Consider the following 17,459-nt stretch of genomic DNA (forward strand, 5'->3'; position numbering starts at 1 on the left):
GTCAACCTGAAATGTGCACAGGTGAGTGGCACTGTTTATGCACAGATGTGGCAGTTAGAGAGAGTGCAGCACATTTAGTATTTGATTGCAAGCACATTACTGCAGTTTGTGTTTTTATTGCACTAATGTACATTGGGAATAACTACAAACTTAAAAGCAGCAGCCCCTAGACAAGTATGAATTCTTAGCAAACAAACCAAACAGCATTCTGCTAAACTCGCCATTTAATGCTGGCTTTAAAGTCATCACAACCGTGGATTAACAATTTTTTTTTTACAGTTAGCAGCTTCCCACGGATAATTCCTCATCAAATCACAGACGAGGATAGGAGCAACAAACTGAGTGAGATTTAAACACACAATTGGCACTGAGCTCATGAATTGAGTGGGAGGAGTGGGAAGACTATTAATGCAGAGCACTATTTAGTACACTGACTAAACCCATCCACCTACTCCATCCACTGGTGGTCTACTTTTCCATTTAACACACTGACCACATGGAGTTACAGCTTCAGACCAAGGCTTTCAAACAATTGCAAACAAGCAACAATCCCATCAAAACCTAAAATTATACTTAGAAATATAATTTAACAATCACAGTCACAGACATAAGAGCTGTTGGTGGAAGTGGCTGGTAATAAAACATGAGTTCTGGCAAAATTTCAATCAAGACCGCTTCTCCACCAGTGTCTGATCTGGGATTAGACCTTTATTCTCCTGTTGGTCACCTACTGGTTGAATTCTAACCCTACAGCCCTAAGGGAAGATTTCAGAAAACACCTGAATGCAAATACTCAGCAGCTCACTCTCTCAGAAACTGATCACTAGTTTCAATGATCAGGTGGCTACAGCATACCCCTGGACAATAACTGCTAGGGCATTGGCAGATTATCAGCAACTGAACAAGTCATGTTTAGGTTTTACTCAATAGGCAAAAGGAATTTTTAACAGCTTTGCAGACTGCAGCCAATGATGCTATTGCTTTTTATGGAAGTAGCAAATAACTGACTATCAAAATAAAAAGATGATCAAATCATTCCAAGTGACCACTATGACACAAACTCACCTTCAATTCAGTGTGATGTAAATGGACATGCCTTTTAAAAAAAAACAAATAGAACTTGGAGCACAGGAGCCTCTGTATGCAATCAATCTTTGTCCAGGAAGTGAACTGGTCAATGGTGATTAAAATTCTCATAGCAATGCATACACACTTAGGTATCATTTGTCACAAATGTCAATGTACAGCACCTTATTCCCCACTTCTTGCTATATAGAATGCCTCTTTATACCATGTCCTTTTAAAACAGCACACCTTTAATCACACACACCACCACAGAACATTATCCCATGCCATGTCATTAACACGTCACTTCCCATATCTGCCATCTCTGTGGACACTTTCATTTAGATAACGGAGTTCTGCTCACCGAGTGGAACCTTCTGAAACTCTATATACTGAAATGCAGGATCCCCTCTTTTCGTTGGGTCTCACTCGGTTCCAGAGGTAGAATAACCGCTTGCTGACCCATTCTGCCAGTCAGGGTGGGCACTCCATTTCTGCTTGCTAATATTTCTTGGATCATGTGCTACAACAGAATAGCTACAGTTTGGTGTTGGTTTCAATTAGCACCTACTGCAAAAGCTTGCTCCCCTCTTCTTACCTACCTTTCACAGTTGCCCAATTTACCCAGAACTAAAACAAACAAAGAAACAAACAAAGAAACATTCTCTTCAATATACGCTACAACTTCTACTTGAATGTCCAACAAAATCTGATAGCATGAACAGCAAATTAGTCATCATGAGAACTAAATCAAACATCCCGTCCCAAGCTTTACTGATGACATTTCTATTTCTTCTCAAAGCTGACAGCTCAATACTTAAATTCACTCACACATTGAACCAGAAAATCAAAAAGCAGCAGCCAGCAGAAGAAACAAGATGCTCAAATCCTCCCCCATCCCACCACCATTCTTCTTAAATCAGGTCTGCAAATAGAATATTTGATCCCAAGTTCTCAACAGCCTGGAGCTTGGTATTACAATGCAGAGTTCTGGGGACACCCATGAAAAGTGCATTCCAGGAGAGGGCAGCATCACATGTTGCAAATGCCAGAGGCTGTGAACAGACTGCAAAATTGTTCACAGAATCAGTGCTTAGAGAGTTGAATTTTAAGCAGTCTCTTTCACTGAGGAAGTGGAAAGATAGCCAAGACTGGGTGTAGAAAACCAGACAATACACACCTAGATAGTACAAGAGACAGATGGATATAGGCACAACAGCACCCCCTCCCCAACAACCAATTGCCAAGCTGTTCAGATACAATGTTAGGGTAGTTCTGACACGCCTCCCATACTTCACCATTGACAGTCACTTTGTTGCATATACATTGTGAATTCATCACATATGCTCACATTCTTATAACCCCCACTCATGATGCAGCAATCCCCAGGTCAAGTTGTGTAGCTACATAATCTGTATGCACGTTGCAAACTGGGCCAAAAGCAGCAGAGGGACTCAAGAATGATACTGACTACCATTTATGATTCTCTCATGTCTGCAACGAAGGCTGCATCTGGATGCCCTGCAGCTCTAAAGGTTTCAGAGCTATGAAGGGAGGGCAGTTTACCTCAATATTATTGGCCTGTGTTTTTCTAACGGATTGTGCAGAATCCATTACTACAAAAGGGACTGAATGTGATAGAGGAGGAAGCATTTATACAAACTGAAAGCAGCATCTAGACAATTTACAAAAAGATCTGCTTATCAAAGGAGTCTTTTTCAACCACCAGAAACAACATGAAGTCTCTTGTATGTGTCCCAGGCCAGGTTTGGCCCAGTTAGCTGTTCCTGAGAGGGTAGCAGCATCACTCTCAGACTTTTGCAGACGGAATAGGGCTCGTCCATAAATGAGTCTGATGGATGTTGGAAAGAATGCAAACCCTGTCACTGCTTCCTGAACAAAGCTTTTGGTGCGTAGCTGAGGACAGTGCAGTGTTTTCAGCCACGTACACTCTGAAATGAGAGTTGTTCCCTGGTCTGTCCCAAGCACGTTACTGCTGGGACACTATTTAGCTTGGCCGGCACTGCACCTGGCCTTCAGAGTTTTCCTCATCATCTGAAGCCATCCCACTGTTAGTTAGTCCAGTGATCCTGTATCCCATATTTAGGAGCATAACTTCAAGGGGGTCTGCATTCATTCGCCGCTGATTTGCCTGTGAAGCTCCCTCCATGTCTTCAATTACTCGCTCATTTTGATCTTCACTCTGCAGAAGTAAAAAAACATGCATCAGAATCAGCTCCTCCAGATAGTGGATTAGTTCCTGTCTAACGCTGAAGTTCCACGTTGGAGAGGGAGTGTACAGCACTGATGATACAATGCAGTGTTCCAAGCAAAGTTCATTTGCTGCCATTAAGTTTGTTTTATTTTAAAATTTGCTACCTGTGCACAACATTAGTCAGTTTATCCAACAGCCTCTTGTGTTACAACTACCTTTCCAGAAGTTCCTATCTCTTACTTCAATCCTTGATAGTTTAAGCTGTGTGAGAACAATTATCTTCCTTTGCACACACTCATTTAGGTTAAAAAAATTCCAGTTCCAAAACCTGACCGGTGACTAAATCTCCCATTAACTGACCTACAGTTACACAAGTTAAAAATCAAAGCTTAGGTTTTATTTCAATAAAGCACATTTAGTGTACTACCTCCCCATGGTTTCTCAGAATCCATACCGTGGAAAGCAAGCTATTGGCCCACTAAGCTCAGTAACCCTCCCTATTCCCGTAACTCTGCACTTCCCATGGCTAATCTATCTAGCCTGCACATCCGTGGAAACTATGGGGCAATTCAGCAATGGCCAATCCACCTAACCCACACATCTTTGGACTATGGGAGGAAACCCATGTAGACATGGGGAGAACGTGCACACTCCACACAAACCGTCACACAATGGTGGAATCAAATCCAAGTCTCAGAGGCAGCAGTGCTAACCACTGAGTCACTGTGCCGCTCTGCTCTTCTGTTTGTGGATTCCCACTGACACAAAATCAGTTAGTGAAGTCTTCATTATTTCCACTCGCTTCACTCAAAACAACTTTTATTTATAATGATTCCATTAACATAATAAACTGTCTCAATGTACTTCACAGGAGCATCCAAAGATATCAAGCCACATGAAATTTTGCAGCAGATAACGAAGTTTGATCAAAGAAGTAGCTTTTAAGTAGCATTTTAAGAAGGGGAAAGAGAGGGGAGGTTTTAGGAAGGGAATTTAACTGCTTAATGCCTTGGCAGGTGAATTCAAAATCGGCCAGTGAAGCAATTAAACTTGGGACGGGGTGAGATAACGGAGTTACGAAGGAGTAGGTCATGGAGGAATTTGAAAACAAGGATCAGAATTTTAAAGTGTAAAAGTGTTGTGTAAGTCAGCAAACATGTATAATGGGTGCTTGGGAGTTGGTGTGAGTCAAGACATGGGCAACATAATTTTGGAAGACCTAGGTTTATGGACAGTAAAACTGTGGGAGGCTAGTTATGAGTGTGTCAAAGTGGTCAAATTTACAGGTAACAAAGGCACGTAGCAATTATCTAAGAGATAATGGGAACTGCAGATGCTGGAGATTCCAAGATAATAAAATGTGAGGCTGGATGAACACAGCAGGCCAAGCAGCATCTCAGGAGCACAAAAGCTGACGTTTCGGGCCTATACCCTTCATCAGAGAGGGTATAGGCCCGAAACGTCAGCTTTTGTGCTCCTGAGATGCTGCTTGGCCTGCTGTGTTCATCCAGCCTCACATTTTATTATCTAGCAATTATCTAAAGTTGGTTAGGGACGGGTGGAAGTACAGAGATGAAAAACGTCTTTATAATGGCACAGATACGTTGGTTAGGAAGTCACCTCAGGGCCACATACAATGCTAAGGTTGTGAATAGCCTGGTTCAGCTTCACATAATTATCAGGAAGAGAGATGGCGTTATTGATTAGGGAGTAGAGGATGCAGTCGGGACCAAGACAATGGTTTCAGTCTTCCTAAAGTTTAGTTGTAGGATACTTGTGCTCATCCAGTACAATTTAAAAGCCAATCTATACAACACAACAGCCTTTCTAAGTTGCTGTGCAATCATTTAGAATTTTTCTTTCATATAATACATAGAATTTTTAACAGAGGCCTAATAAATTCAACTAATGTATGCCTGTGCTTATGCACCATCTCTCACACACACACACACACCTTCACATTTATCCAGCTCCCTGTAATCTATCAATAATATTTGCCTCAACTGTTCAATAGCAAGGGAAAGAAATTTATTACTGTATTTAATGACTGTCTTATATTTACGACCCATAGTTTTGGACTCCCCTACAATTACAAATTTCATCACAACCATCCAAAGAACTGGTTGCTGTTAGCTGGGGTAGTATTGGATAACAGCTAGCTCTTGTTCCCTCCTATTTGGACAATTACTACAGGGCCTACTGTCACAGTCAGTGGTCATACTTCTGGTCGTGGGCTCCAGAGGCGAACCACAGGATCAATACCACTCGTTGCAAGGAAGCAGTGCTTCGGGTGGGGTTGCAGACAGTTTACAATCGATTCATCACCCTGCAGAACACGAACAAGGTTTGTTGTCTCTTTCTCCCAGATGAAGAAGGATCCATCATCAGAACCACTGACAATATATTGGCCATTACTGAAAAGCAAGAAAAATTCATTCCAGGAAATGTCACAAAAATCAAACAATTTTAGCTAGTTAGACAGACTACCCTTTAAATATGCTCATCCCTTTCATTCACCAAGGATAATCTTTCCCATCCCAGAATAGATTAAGCTTCAGAGAGCGAATCAGAGTATTTACTATCACTGGTTCAGCACTAAAAACAATTAGTGTTTTCAATGACTGGGTCAAAGTTGAACAATTATTAGCCAATGAATAGCAAAACAAAAATGCAGTGTATAAGGTCAGAATGAAGCTCAATTCAGAGTCCCATCCAGATAACTATGACGTTCATACAAAGCCACTTGAGTAGACTATCAACACATTCCATGGAGAGTTGTATGTTTAAGAGGAGATCACAGAGAAAGAAAGCACCAAAGTTATGGGGGAGCTTGAACACAAGATTAAGAATTCTGATCTAATTTCTGTCAAGTATTGGTGATGGGTAAACAGGTCTTGGTGAGTTCGGATACAGACAGAGTCCTGAATGAGTTCAAATTCTTGGAGAGGGCAGGGCCATATGCCAAACGGGTTAGCCCAATTTGGAGGTTTCAAAGGCATGGGTTAGAATATGACAGCAAACTCTGGGTAGAAGGATACATATATTGCTAAGAAGCAACCTCTGAAATACATCCCCTTCCCTAATGTTTACTCAGTTTTGACCTTTACCTACAGCTAGAGGTACAATAGGACTCTAAATACAATTTCAGTCCTTTTACATCATTTTTTTGCCGCAACATTTTCAGAAATTGATTTCTGTATACACTCCAAATGCTTTAAGAGTTTTAAACATCTTACTGCCTTAGAGTAAATTAGGAAATTACCTCCCAAAGAAGTTGGCTTCTTTAATATCCGTGGTGGTATTACAGTGACCACAATACCGTGACTTGTAATCATAACCTCGTTCCCTCAGAATCACTTCATCATCAGAGATAGAATCTTTCCTACCACTTGACCGGATGCGGATTGGGGTGGTTGTTCCTGCTTTCTTCTCATCAGCTGTAAGACCAGGGAATAAAAAGAGTAACTCACTTCTAACAGAGATTGAATAAAATGAACTTTCTAAAGTTGAAGCCTCCATGGCCCTCTCTCCAGGCCTGGTACTTTTAGGGTACCTAGCCAAATAAAATTGACCTTTTATTGATGTTGTAGGTACAGCTACAGTTGCCTATGTCTCCTTGGAAACCAATTGTACAAGCTCCTGTTCAGCATCAATGGAGGAGCAGCTGTGGCATTACTCACTCTCAAAGTTTGAAGGCTCAAAAACAGAAGTTGCTGGAAAAGCTCAGCGAGACTGGCAAACATTTGAAGAAAAATCAAAGTTAATAGTTTGGGTCCAGTTTCCTTTCCCCAGAAGTTTACAGGCTACTCTCCCAGCCCAGCCCTGTAGTTCCCAGCTTTATCCCTACTACCCTTCTTGAATAAATGGTATCAGATTAGCTACCCTCCAATCCTCTGGCCAAGTGGAATTTTGCTTTCCAATGTTTTAAACTTAAAATCCTGTCCTCCTCTCCACGGCCTCTCTTACCATACAAGAGCTTACGCTTTTGTACTTCCATGCAATCTTTCACTGTCTGATCCTGGGGTTCATGCAATTTACTCCTGTCTCTGATCCCCCACCCCTTTACTGGCTGGTTGTAGAGGGTGCTGTGCCTTATCTGCTGAACTCCTTCCTTTTCTCTAATTCTGTCTCACCAATTAAAAATGATCTCAAAATCCGCTTTACTTAATAAATTTTATTGTTGTCTGGCAAATTCTGATAGATCGTGAAAAATCTATCAGAGGATAATGATAGGCCGCAGAAGCTGCTCAATTTATTAAAACAGGAAGTAATATATTTTGGAAGATAATATTAGACTTTAAAAAGGAAGAGTGCAAGAGAGTAGAATTAGACTTGGTGGGATATTGAAGGAAATGGGGATTGAGAAAAAAATTGAGATTAGAATAGGCAGATAAACACTGAATAAATTGTTATGAATGGACTGTTTGTTTGCTCGAACAGTGCAGTTTAACGCAACATATTCTAGGTACCAAAGGTCTTCACCCCATTCCTAGAAGCTGGTAACTGGCTAGTAGAGTTTGTGCTGTACAGTATCTACTTCTCCATAAGTGGCTGGTGGGATTTTATTTTTACACTTACAGTTTGACACTCTTAGTTGTATTCTTTTATCCCCTAATATTCAAAAATGAAGTGAAACTTAAGAACAAAAAGACAAATTGTCAAAACTCACAGTTGTCAGTCTTTGCAAAGAGCACAGCCTTGATGTCTCGGTCCAATGCATCACAGGCACTGCTGTGGGCTTGTTCAGGAAAGCGGCCCTTAAAGTCATCGAGGCACTCCAGAGCCTCAGTAACATATTTCAACTCGAACAAACAGCGTGCTAGGCGGAAGTGGGCCTTCAGGTGAGAGGGATTCAAAGAAATTGCTTTCAAGCAGTCTCTGAGGGCATCATAATGGTCTCCATCCCTGAAAAAGAAAAAAGACAAATTGGACACTGGAATCAACAAACCAGAGGTCACAGTGTAAAAGTTACTGAGTAGCTAGCCTACCCTGATGTTCTATTCATCGTAAATGTTGATCAGATCTAATGATTCAAAATAGCCAAAGAAAGCTAAACCGAAAACAAGTGCATTTAAGAGAACAAGTGATTGTAAATATTTTGCTGTTAAAATTCTCATGAAGTTAATATGAGATCTGCATACATAGAATCAGCCACAAATAAAGTCATTTCAACATTTAAACTACTGTGATTTTAGGGTTATTGGGTGCTTAGAAGCACCAAATGTAATTGATAAAAATTACTTCATCAATGGCAGTTTTCTTAATATACTGTTGTATTGTTTGAAACTGACTGACTGCAGACTAGAAATGACTTTCTGATTAATTACCCAATAACGACCAAGCTATTGTGCATTGAATCACATGACTAAAGGTTTTCATTGTGCGTTTTTTCAGATTTGACATGATTACAAAATTGCTAACTCTGGTAATCACTACCAGTCACCCTAGGCAGCAAGCATCTGCTAATGTAAATGTAATCTTCAAGTCTCAGAGACTATTGCTAACAAATTACTTCTGAAAAATACATTTTAAACTTCAAAACAAAAGCTTAAATGTTGCTTTTTAAAACAATTTGATAACCACTGATGTAAGGGATTTTTAAATTATTTTCCCCCCAAGATTAAGAATGTTTGAAATCATAGCATTAGATGGCAGTTATTTTAGATTCTAGATGGATGATGAGTGGTTTAACAGAACAGAGTGGTTTAATAGCCAGGCTGTGACTCTGCTGAGGATATTACTACTAAAATTTGGCTTCTACTTGCACTCAATGGTCTTAAAACTCAGGCTTATTTAGCACCTTCCTTACCCTGTCCTTCTACTCAAGCTTTGTGGGAAGAACAGTGAGGACATAATGGTTATTCACTATCATTCATTAACACTAAAAACTTTTGTAGCCTTTGACTGTGTCAACTAGGAGAGATTTTAGAACAATCTCCTTCAATTTGTCTGACTTCAAACTTGTCACCAAATTCTGCCTACTCCACAATGAAACTCAAACTGTGGTCCTTCCAAATGGAACAAGCACAAACTCCATCTGAGTGAAAATTGGGGTTAAAGCTGTTATCATAGAAATAGAACAGAATGGGTCTTTCAACCCACAACCAAATCTTATAAAGCTGCAACATGAAATCCTGACTCTTGCACTCAATTCCCCCACCAATAAAGGCAAGCATGCCACAGGACTTCTTTACCACCCTATCTACTTATGTGGCTGCTTGCAGGGAACTATGGACTTGAACTCTATGATACCTCTGTACATCAATGCTGTTCAGGATCCTGCCATTAATTGTATACTTTTCCCTAACATTTGATCTCCCAAAATAGCATCTCACATTTACCTGGATTAAACTCCATCTGCCATTTCTCTGGACACATCTGCAACTGATCCAATTCTTCTGTATCCTTTGGACAACCTTTCACACTATTCACACTCTACCAATCTACAAATTTACTAACCTACCATTTACATTTTCATTCAAGTCATTCATAGACATCACAAACAGCGGAACGCAACTAGTCACAGATCTCCAGCCTGAAAAACACCCTTCCACTACTACCCTCTGCTTTAAATGGGCAAACCAATTCTAAATCCAACTGGCGAGGTCAGAGGATCACCTGATCTTGTGGATGAGCCTACCATGTCGAAAGCCTTACTAAATCCATGCATATCCTGCTCTACCCTCATTGAAATTTGGGGTGATGAAGATGATCAATCAAGTTAATAAGACATGATCTGCCCTGCACAAAGCCATGCTGACTGTCTGTAATTAGGCCATGCTTTTCCAAATGCACGTAAATCCTGAGAATTCTCTCCAATTGACTCCCAACCACCAATCTGAGACTACCTGGTCTATAGTTTCCTGGATTATCCTTACTTTCCTTCAACAGGCAAACAACATTAGCTATTTTCTAGTCTTCTGGGACCTCTCCAGGGGCTAGTGAGGATACAAAGATATTTATCAAGGCTCCAGCAATATCCTCTTGCCCTTCTCAATATCTTGGGGTGATTACCATCGGAGCCATTAAGGCTCCCTTAACACCACACTTTCCCTCAATAATTAAAGATCAAAGTTAAGATTCTTGAAAATGTGCATTATTTTCCATATCACTCAGCAAATGCAAACAGAGATGGGGGCGATGATGAATTTCATCAATATGCCAGGTCAGCCTTCAGCCAATGTAAGAAAAAGGTATTTGAGGCCCAGAATCTTAAACTTGAGACCAAGCTCACAATTTATTGGACATCAGTGCTTCCCACATTTGTATATATTTTAGAGACAAGTACAACCAACAGCAGGCATTAGAAAACACTGGAAAAGTAGATTCAGCAGTGTCTTCACAAGATTTTCCAATTCACATAGCAAGAAGACAGTCCAACAGCAGCATCCTCACCTATTCGGTGTCAAGATCATTCAAAACCAGCTCCATTGGGCAGGAGATGGAGAGGGCTGCAGATTCCAGAAGTCGGAGTCGATAAAACGTGGAGCTGGAGGAGTACATTACAGCTGGAGGAACGGGAAAGTTGACATTTCAGGTCTGGATCTTGAAGGTTCCATGCTTGAAACGTAGACTTTCCTGTTCCTCAGACACTGTCTGACCTGCTGTGCTCCTCCAGCTCCACATTTTATCCACTGGGCAGGACACATGACTTGAATGCCTGACACCAGACTATTGAAGCAATTGCTCTACTCTGAATTCAGACATGCATGATGACTCACAGGAGGACAACAGTACTTTTAAGGATGTCCGTAAAATATCCCTGCAGCAATCAAACATTTCCAGCAACTTGTTTCATATGCCTCCAAGCACCACCTGACCCAGATGTGGGAGAGCATGCAAAGAGCAGACTGGTCTTATTAACTGTCCCAGAATCCAGAAAATTGAAATGGAATCACATCACCCTCAATCCTGAAGGGCTGCCCAAGGGGATTATATGGCTCCTTCCCATCCTGTCACATTGGAAGGTAGCGAACAAAGCCCATATAATTAACTCTCACTTTGACCAATCTCTTGAAATCCTTCCCAATGTCTACTCCTATTTTCACTTGGGGCCCATTCTTATCCTAGATTGGAATGTTTTGCCAATTTGAAATTGAACCACAGATAATGAAATGTGAGGCTGGATGAACACAGCAGGCCCAGCAGCATCTCAGGAGCACAAAAGCTGACGTTTCAGGCCTAGACCCTTCGTCAGAGATGGGTCTAGGCCCGAAACGTCAGCTTTTGTGCTCCCGAGATGCTGCTGGGCCTGCTGTGTTCATCCAGCCTCACATTTTATTATCTTGGATTCTCCAGCATCTGCCGTTCCCATTATCACTGATATTGAACCACACTCGCTTTCATACTTGCAGAGTTCTAATTTGTGAAAATATTAAATAAGTAATAGATTCCACCACAGTGGACGTTTAGTAAAAGCATGTAGAGGCAAATAAAAAACACAACAAGCATACATGGTAAAACAGACAACCTACAGGCTACAAAGACAACTGTATCACTAGGGCGAGAACAATCCTTACCACTTGCGCTTCATGAAGGCTGCTGCTCGGTTGCCATAAAGCATGGGGTTCCCGGGTGCTTGTTGAATGGCTTTGCTGTAAAGTTGGATGGCCTGTGTCCATTGTTGTCGGGAGAAGGCATCATTTGCTTGCTGTTTGAGCCTCTCTAAATGAAGTGGCAATTCAAAGGGAACACTGCAAGAAGAAAATAACTGACTATAATGCATTTTGTGATAGTGTTAAATATCAGTAGCTGGCATTAATCATACCGGACACACACTTTTCAAAACGTTTAGCTGCTTGTTGCTTTAAGGTTATCAGAAACAGACTGACCTTTCCCAAACCTCCCTAACAGAGATAGCACCAGCAGCTCAGACCATTCAGAGTAAACATTACATTGCTCCAGTGGTCACCAAGATTGATAATTTGTCATGCTGCTCAATCTAATGGGACAGAGTCCTGCAGCCCACTGAGGATAGGTGAACAAGTTTTCCTCAGGATATATTTCTTCTACTGTGTCATGAGCCTTTGTTTGCTGCGGACTTGAAGTGTGACCATACGCACAGCAAAGTGAGCTACTACCCAGAATTAGAAAGAACACCTATGAAACAGCAATTGGTTCATACACACACACCTACCAGCCCTCCAACTAATAGAAGAATAATCACCATCACAAAAGAATTCTGTTTTATTGTAGAAAGCAAATAGCGAGAAGTGGGAAAGCTTTCATTAAGCTAACATAAAACTATTCCAAATACATAGTACAACAGTGAGGTTATTGACATGCTTGTCAAGCTAGCATGTTTTTGTTCAGACATTTCATCACTATGTTAGGTGACATCATCAGTGAGGCCTCTGATGAAGCGATGTTATTCGACTCCGCTCGGAGTTTACACTGTCTGGGTCATTATGATGAATTGTCTCATTTCTGGTTCTGTTCTGTTTGGGGTCCAATTCTATACGTTTGTTGACCGCATTATGGATTGAGAACCATGCCTCTAGGAATTCCTGTGTGTGTCTGTGTTTGACTTGGGCTACTATGGTTAAGTTATCCCAGCTAAACTGATGGCCTTCGTTGTTCGAATGTTTTGATATTAGGGAAAGTTCGGCATGTCATTTTAGCTGCTAGCTGATGTTTGTGTATTCTAATGGCTAGTTTCCTTCTGTCTATCCGATGTAATGTTTGTGGCAGTCCTTGCATGGTATTTTGTAAACTATGTTGGTACTGCATGTTGTGGGTATGGGGTCTTTAATCCTTGAGTGTGTTTGTGGGCTGTGGGCTTGTGTGCTATCATGATTCCTTGCAGTCATAGGAGTCTCGTCGTCAGTTCTGACACGTTCTTGACGTAGGGCAGTGTGGCCATTGCATTAGGGTGTACTGTGTCCTCCTGTTGTCTATTTAGTAGACACTGTGGATATAACTATTCATGACGAAGATTTTGTATAGGTGCTCTTCCTCTTCCCTGTGTAGTTCTGGCGTGTTGCAGTGAGTGGTGGCCATTTAAATAGTGTCCTAACACAGCTTTATTTGTGGACGTTGGGGTGGTTGCTGTGGAAGTTGAGGATTTGGTCAGTGTGGGTTGCTTTCCTGTTTACTGAGGTTTGGAACTCCCCCATCATACATTCAACTCGGATTTACAGAAACAGAAGGTGATTGTTGTTTTCTTCTTCTCGTGAATTCGATGACGAAGAGAGTTGCCCAAGGCCACAGGAATGCAGACCAGCATTTCAGTCAGCAAAGATAACATACTCAGACTACTAGACTCGTGCCTCACCACACACTTTGTCTTTAATGGTCAAATATACAAATAGATTAATGGCACACTCATGGGGTCACCTCTCTCACAACTCATTACAGAGGCAGTCATGCAAAAACTAGAACACACTACCCTCATTCAACTTAAACTGTGGATCCGGTATGTGGACAACACATTTGTCATCATTAAATGCACCAAATTAGAACAGATGACCTTATCAACCTATTCGCCAGGATCAAATTCATGAGAAAAGAAGAAAACAACAATCAGCTTCCGTTCCTGGACCTCAGGGTTGCACATATGACCAACAGAGAGTTCCAAACCTTGGGATACAGGAAAGCAACCCACACTGACCAAATCCTCAACTTCCACAGCAACCATCCAAAGTCCACAAACAAAGCTATGTTAGGACACTATTTAAAACCAGCCATCACTCACTGCAAGACTACGCAGGAAGGAGGAAGAGCACCTATACAAAATCTTCGCTATAAACATTAATCCCCTCAACTTCATCTGCAGGTGTCTACTAAATAGGTAGCAGGAGGGCACCGTACACCCTAACACACTGACCACACTGTCCTACATCAACAATACATCAGAACTGACAAGACTCCTAAGACCATAAGGAATCATGGTAGCACAGATGCCCACAGCCACTCTACAACAAACACGCAAGGATTAAAGACCCCATACCACAACATGCAGAACCAACGTGGTTTACAAAATACCATGCAAGGACTGCCAAACATTACATTAGACAGACAGGAAGGAAATTAGCCATCAGAATATATGAACATCAGCTAGCAGCTAAAATGACACAACGAACTTTCCCTAATATCAGTATACGCAGGCAATGAAGGTCATTAGTTTAACCGGGACAGCATAACTATAGTAGTCGAAGCCAAACATAGACATGCACAGGAATTCCGAGAGGCATAGTTCTCAACCCGTAATGCAATCAACAAACACACAGAATTGGACCCCATATACAAACTCATGCAGAACGCAACCGGAAATGACAACTCATCATAACAGGCTGGACAGTATAAATTCCAAGCGGAGTAGAATAACATTGCTTCATTGGAAGCTCCAATGATAATTTCACCTAGCATGGTGATGAAACATCTTAACAAAAACAAATCAGCTTGGCAAGCATGTTAACAACCTCATCCACAACCCGGGATACAAATTTTTTCAAGAACCTTAAATATTGTACAACATTACACACCGTCCCAAGTCTGAATCACAAAACCTAAGTGACTTTGAAACTTTGTTTCATTCCCACCGTAGTCAGACTGGAAGAAAAACTTTGAACTATACGAAGTCTGCATGTAGGATTCTCTCTGAATTTGAGGCTGGGAACAATCCTTTCCCTGAAGGTCCTTACAGGACAATTCAGGAGAAATAAGCGGTTTCTGTTCAGGTTCTACAACCACTTCATTTCAGCGCCTTGCATTATCATCAGAATGATCATTACAGCAGAAGGCCACACAACATTATGTCTTTGTTCTTTGCCAGCTAAGCAGTTGACTCCAGTGAACATTCATCCCTAAAGCCCTGCAAACATTTTTAAGTATACTTCAAATTTTAAAAGAAATACTATTAAGGCTGTGTTCAGTGAGTGAATTCTAAGCTACGATAATCTGTGGTGTATAAATGGAAACAAATATTAATGTATGTTCTGATTGTTATTTTTATGTCTGTTTCCTCTGGTTATTGATTGTTACCAGGAGCAGTCTCCTGACTCATACCATCAAAATCACTGACGAACAAACAAAGCTTCTCTTAACTATCTCTGATCTAAAAGAACAGCTTCAGCTTCTCTAGTCTCTTCATAGAAATCATGTTTCCCCCATCCATTATATCATTCCAATAAGATCTCTTCTGCAATATCTTCAAGGCCTTGACATCCTTCCGAAAACATGATAGCAAGAAGTGGCCATAATACAGCAGGCGAGTCCTAACCAGTGTTTTATCAAGTCATATAAGGATATATTTTTATATATTTTATGAAGACTTTTTGTTTTGCTTTTGCACTGTATGTCAATTAAAGAGAAAGCTGCTCTTTCTTAAAACCAACTTTTTCAGCTTGGCCTGTCATCTTCAAAAATTGGCACCTATATACCCCCAAATATCTGACTCTGCACCCACCACCTTTGAAAACGTACCATTTAGTTCAGCGTTTCTACCAAAATGCATCACTTCACACCATTTCAAATTTCACTTGCTACGTGTGCACCCATTTCACCAGTTTATCTTCCTCCTCTTAATGGCTGTTAACCTCACTGCTTAGTAAGGGGAGGTCGTGCCTGACAAACCTGTTAGAATTCTTTGAAGAGATAACAAGTATGTTAGGCCAGGGAAACCCAGTAGATGTTATCTATCTAGACTTCCAAAAGGCCTTTGATACGGTGCCTCACGGGAGGCTGCTGAGCAAGGTGAGGGCCCATGGTGTTTGAGGCGAGCTACTGGCTTGGATTGAGGATTGGCTGTCTGACAGAAGGCAGAGAGTTGGGATAAAAGGCTCTTTTTTGGAATGGCAACTGGTGATGAGTAGTGTCCTGCAGGGTTCAGTGTTGGGGCCACAGCTGTTCACCTTGTATATTAATGATCTGGATGAAGGGACTGGGGGCATTCTGGCGAAGTTTGCCAATGATACAAAGATAGGTGGACAGGCAGGTAGTACGGAGGAGGTGGGGAAGCTGCAGAAAGATTTAGACAGTTTAGGAGAGTGGTCCAGGAAACGGCTGATGAAATTCAATGTGAGTAAGTGTGAGGTTTTGCACTTTGGAAAAAAGAATACAGGCATGGACTATTTTCTAAATAGTGAGAAAATTTGTAAAGCAGAAGTGGAAAGGGGTCTGGGAGTGTTGGTCCAGGATTCTCTAAAAGTTAACTTGCAGGTAGAGTCCATGATTAAGAAAGCGAATGTAATGTTGTCGTTTATCTCAAGAGGGTTGGAATATAAAAGCAGTGATGTGCTTCTGAGGCTTTATAAAGCTCTTTATAAAGTTAGGCCCCATTTAGAATACTGTGTCCAATTTTGGGACCCACACCTCAGGGAGGACATACTAGCCCTGGAGCGTGTCCAGCGGAGATTCACACGGATGATCCCTGGAATGGTAGGTTTAACGTACGATGAACGGCTAAGGATTCTGGGATTGTACTCATTAGAGTTTAGAAGGTTGAGGGGAGATCTAATAGAAACTTACAAAGATAATGTATGGCTTAGAAGGGGTGGATGCTAGGAAGTTGTTTCTGTTAGGCGGGGAGACTAGGACCTGTGGGCACAGCCTTAGAATTAGAGGGGGTAAATTTAAAATGGAAATGTGACGACATTTCTTCAGCCAGAGAGTGGTGGGCTTGTGGAATTCATTGCCACAGAGTGCAGTGGAGGCCGGGACGTTAGATGCCTTCAAGGCAGAGATCGACAAATTTTTGATCTCACAAGGAATCAAGGGCTACAGGGAGAATGCAGGGAAGTGGAGTTGAAATGCCCATCAGCCATGATTTAAATGGTGGAGTGGACTTGATGGGCCGAATGGCCTTACTTCCACTCCTATGTCTTATGATCTTATGGTCTAATTTGTGTCTCTAACCTTACCCCAGCTCCAGACAATTAACTTAAAAACAAAAGCAGTTCTGTGCTGATCTCTATGTAGATCTTTACAGTTTATCTTCCTAGCACTCAATGGAGCCACATCCAATATTTAATCTACAAATGTACCTTTATCTCTCAGTTGATATGAAACAGATTTCAGATTTGCCCTTCAATCAGGCATGAATGCTGGAATTTCCAGAATAATCAGGTTCAAACAGGATAAGTCAGGAAATGAGGAATGTTAAAATACAACTATGATCAAGTGATCCCAAAACTGGCAGCAACAGGAGCAGAATATTCAGTCCCTCTACTGTCCCACTGAG

General features: G+C 41.3%; 1 protein-coding gene across 1 annotated transcript in view; it reads right to left on the reverse strand.

The window, feature by feature from the left end:
* Positions 1-206: 206 nt before the first annotated feature.
* wdtc1 (WD and tetratricopeptide repeats 1) overlaps positions 207-17,459 on the reverse strand; it is a 43,961-nt gene continuing 26,708 nt past the window's right edge. The window contains exons 12-16 of the mRNA XM_048558075.2: positions 11,800-11,973; positions 7,950-8,185; positions 6,543-6,717; positions 5,502-5,694; positions 207-3,268 (exon numbers count right to left, since the gene is read on the reverse strand). Coding sequence (XP_048414032.1) covers positions 3,074-3,268; positions 5,502-5,694; positions 6,543-6,717; positions 7,950-8,185; positions 11,800-11,973 — 973 coding nt within the window. The 3' untranslated portion in view covers positions 207-3,073. The remainder of the gene's footprint in view (positions 3,269-5,501; positions 5,695-6,542; positions 6,718-7,949; positions 8,186-11,799; positions 11,974-17,459) is intronic.

Source organism: Stegostoma tigrinum, chromosome 24 (genome assembly GCF_030684315.1).
Source record: "Stegostoma tigrinum isolate sSteTig4 chromosome 24, sSteTig4.hap1, whole genome shotgun sequence".
NCBI classification, from domain to species: Eukaryota; Metazoa; Chordata; class Chondrichthyes; order Orectolobiformes; family Stegostomatidae; genus Stegostoma; species Stegostoma tigrinum.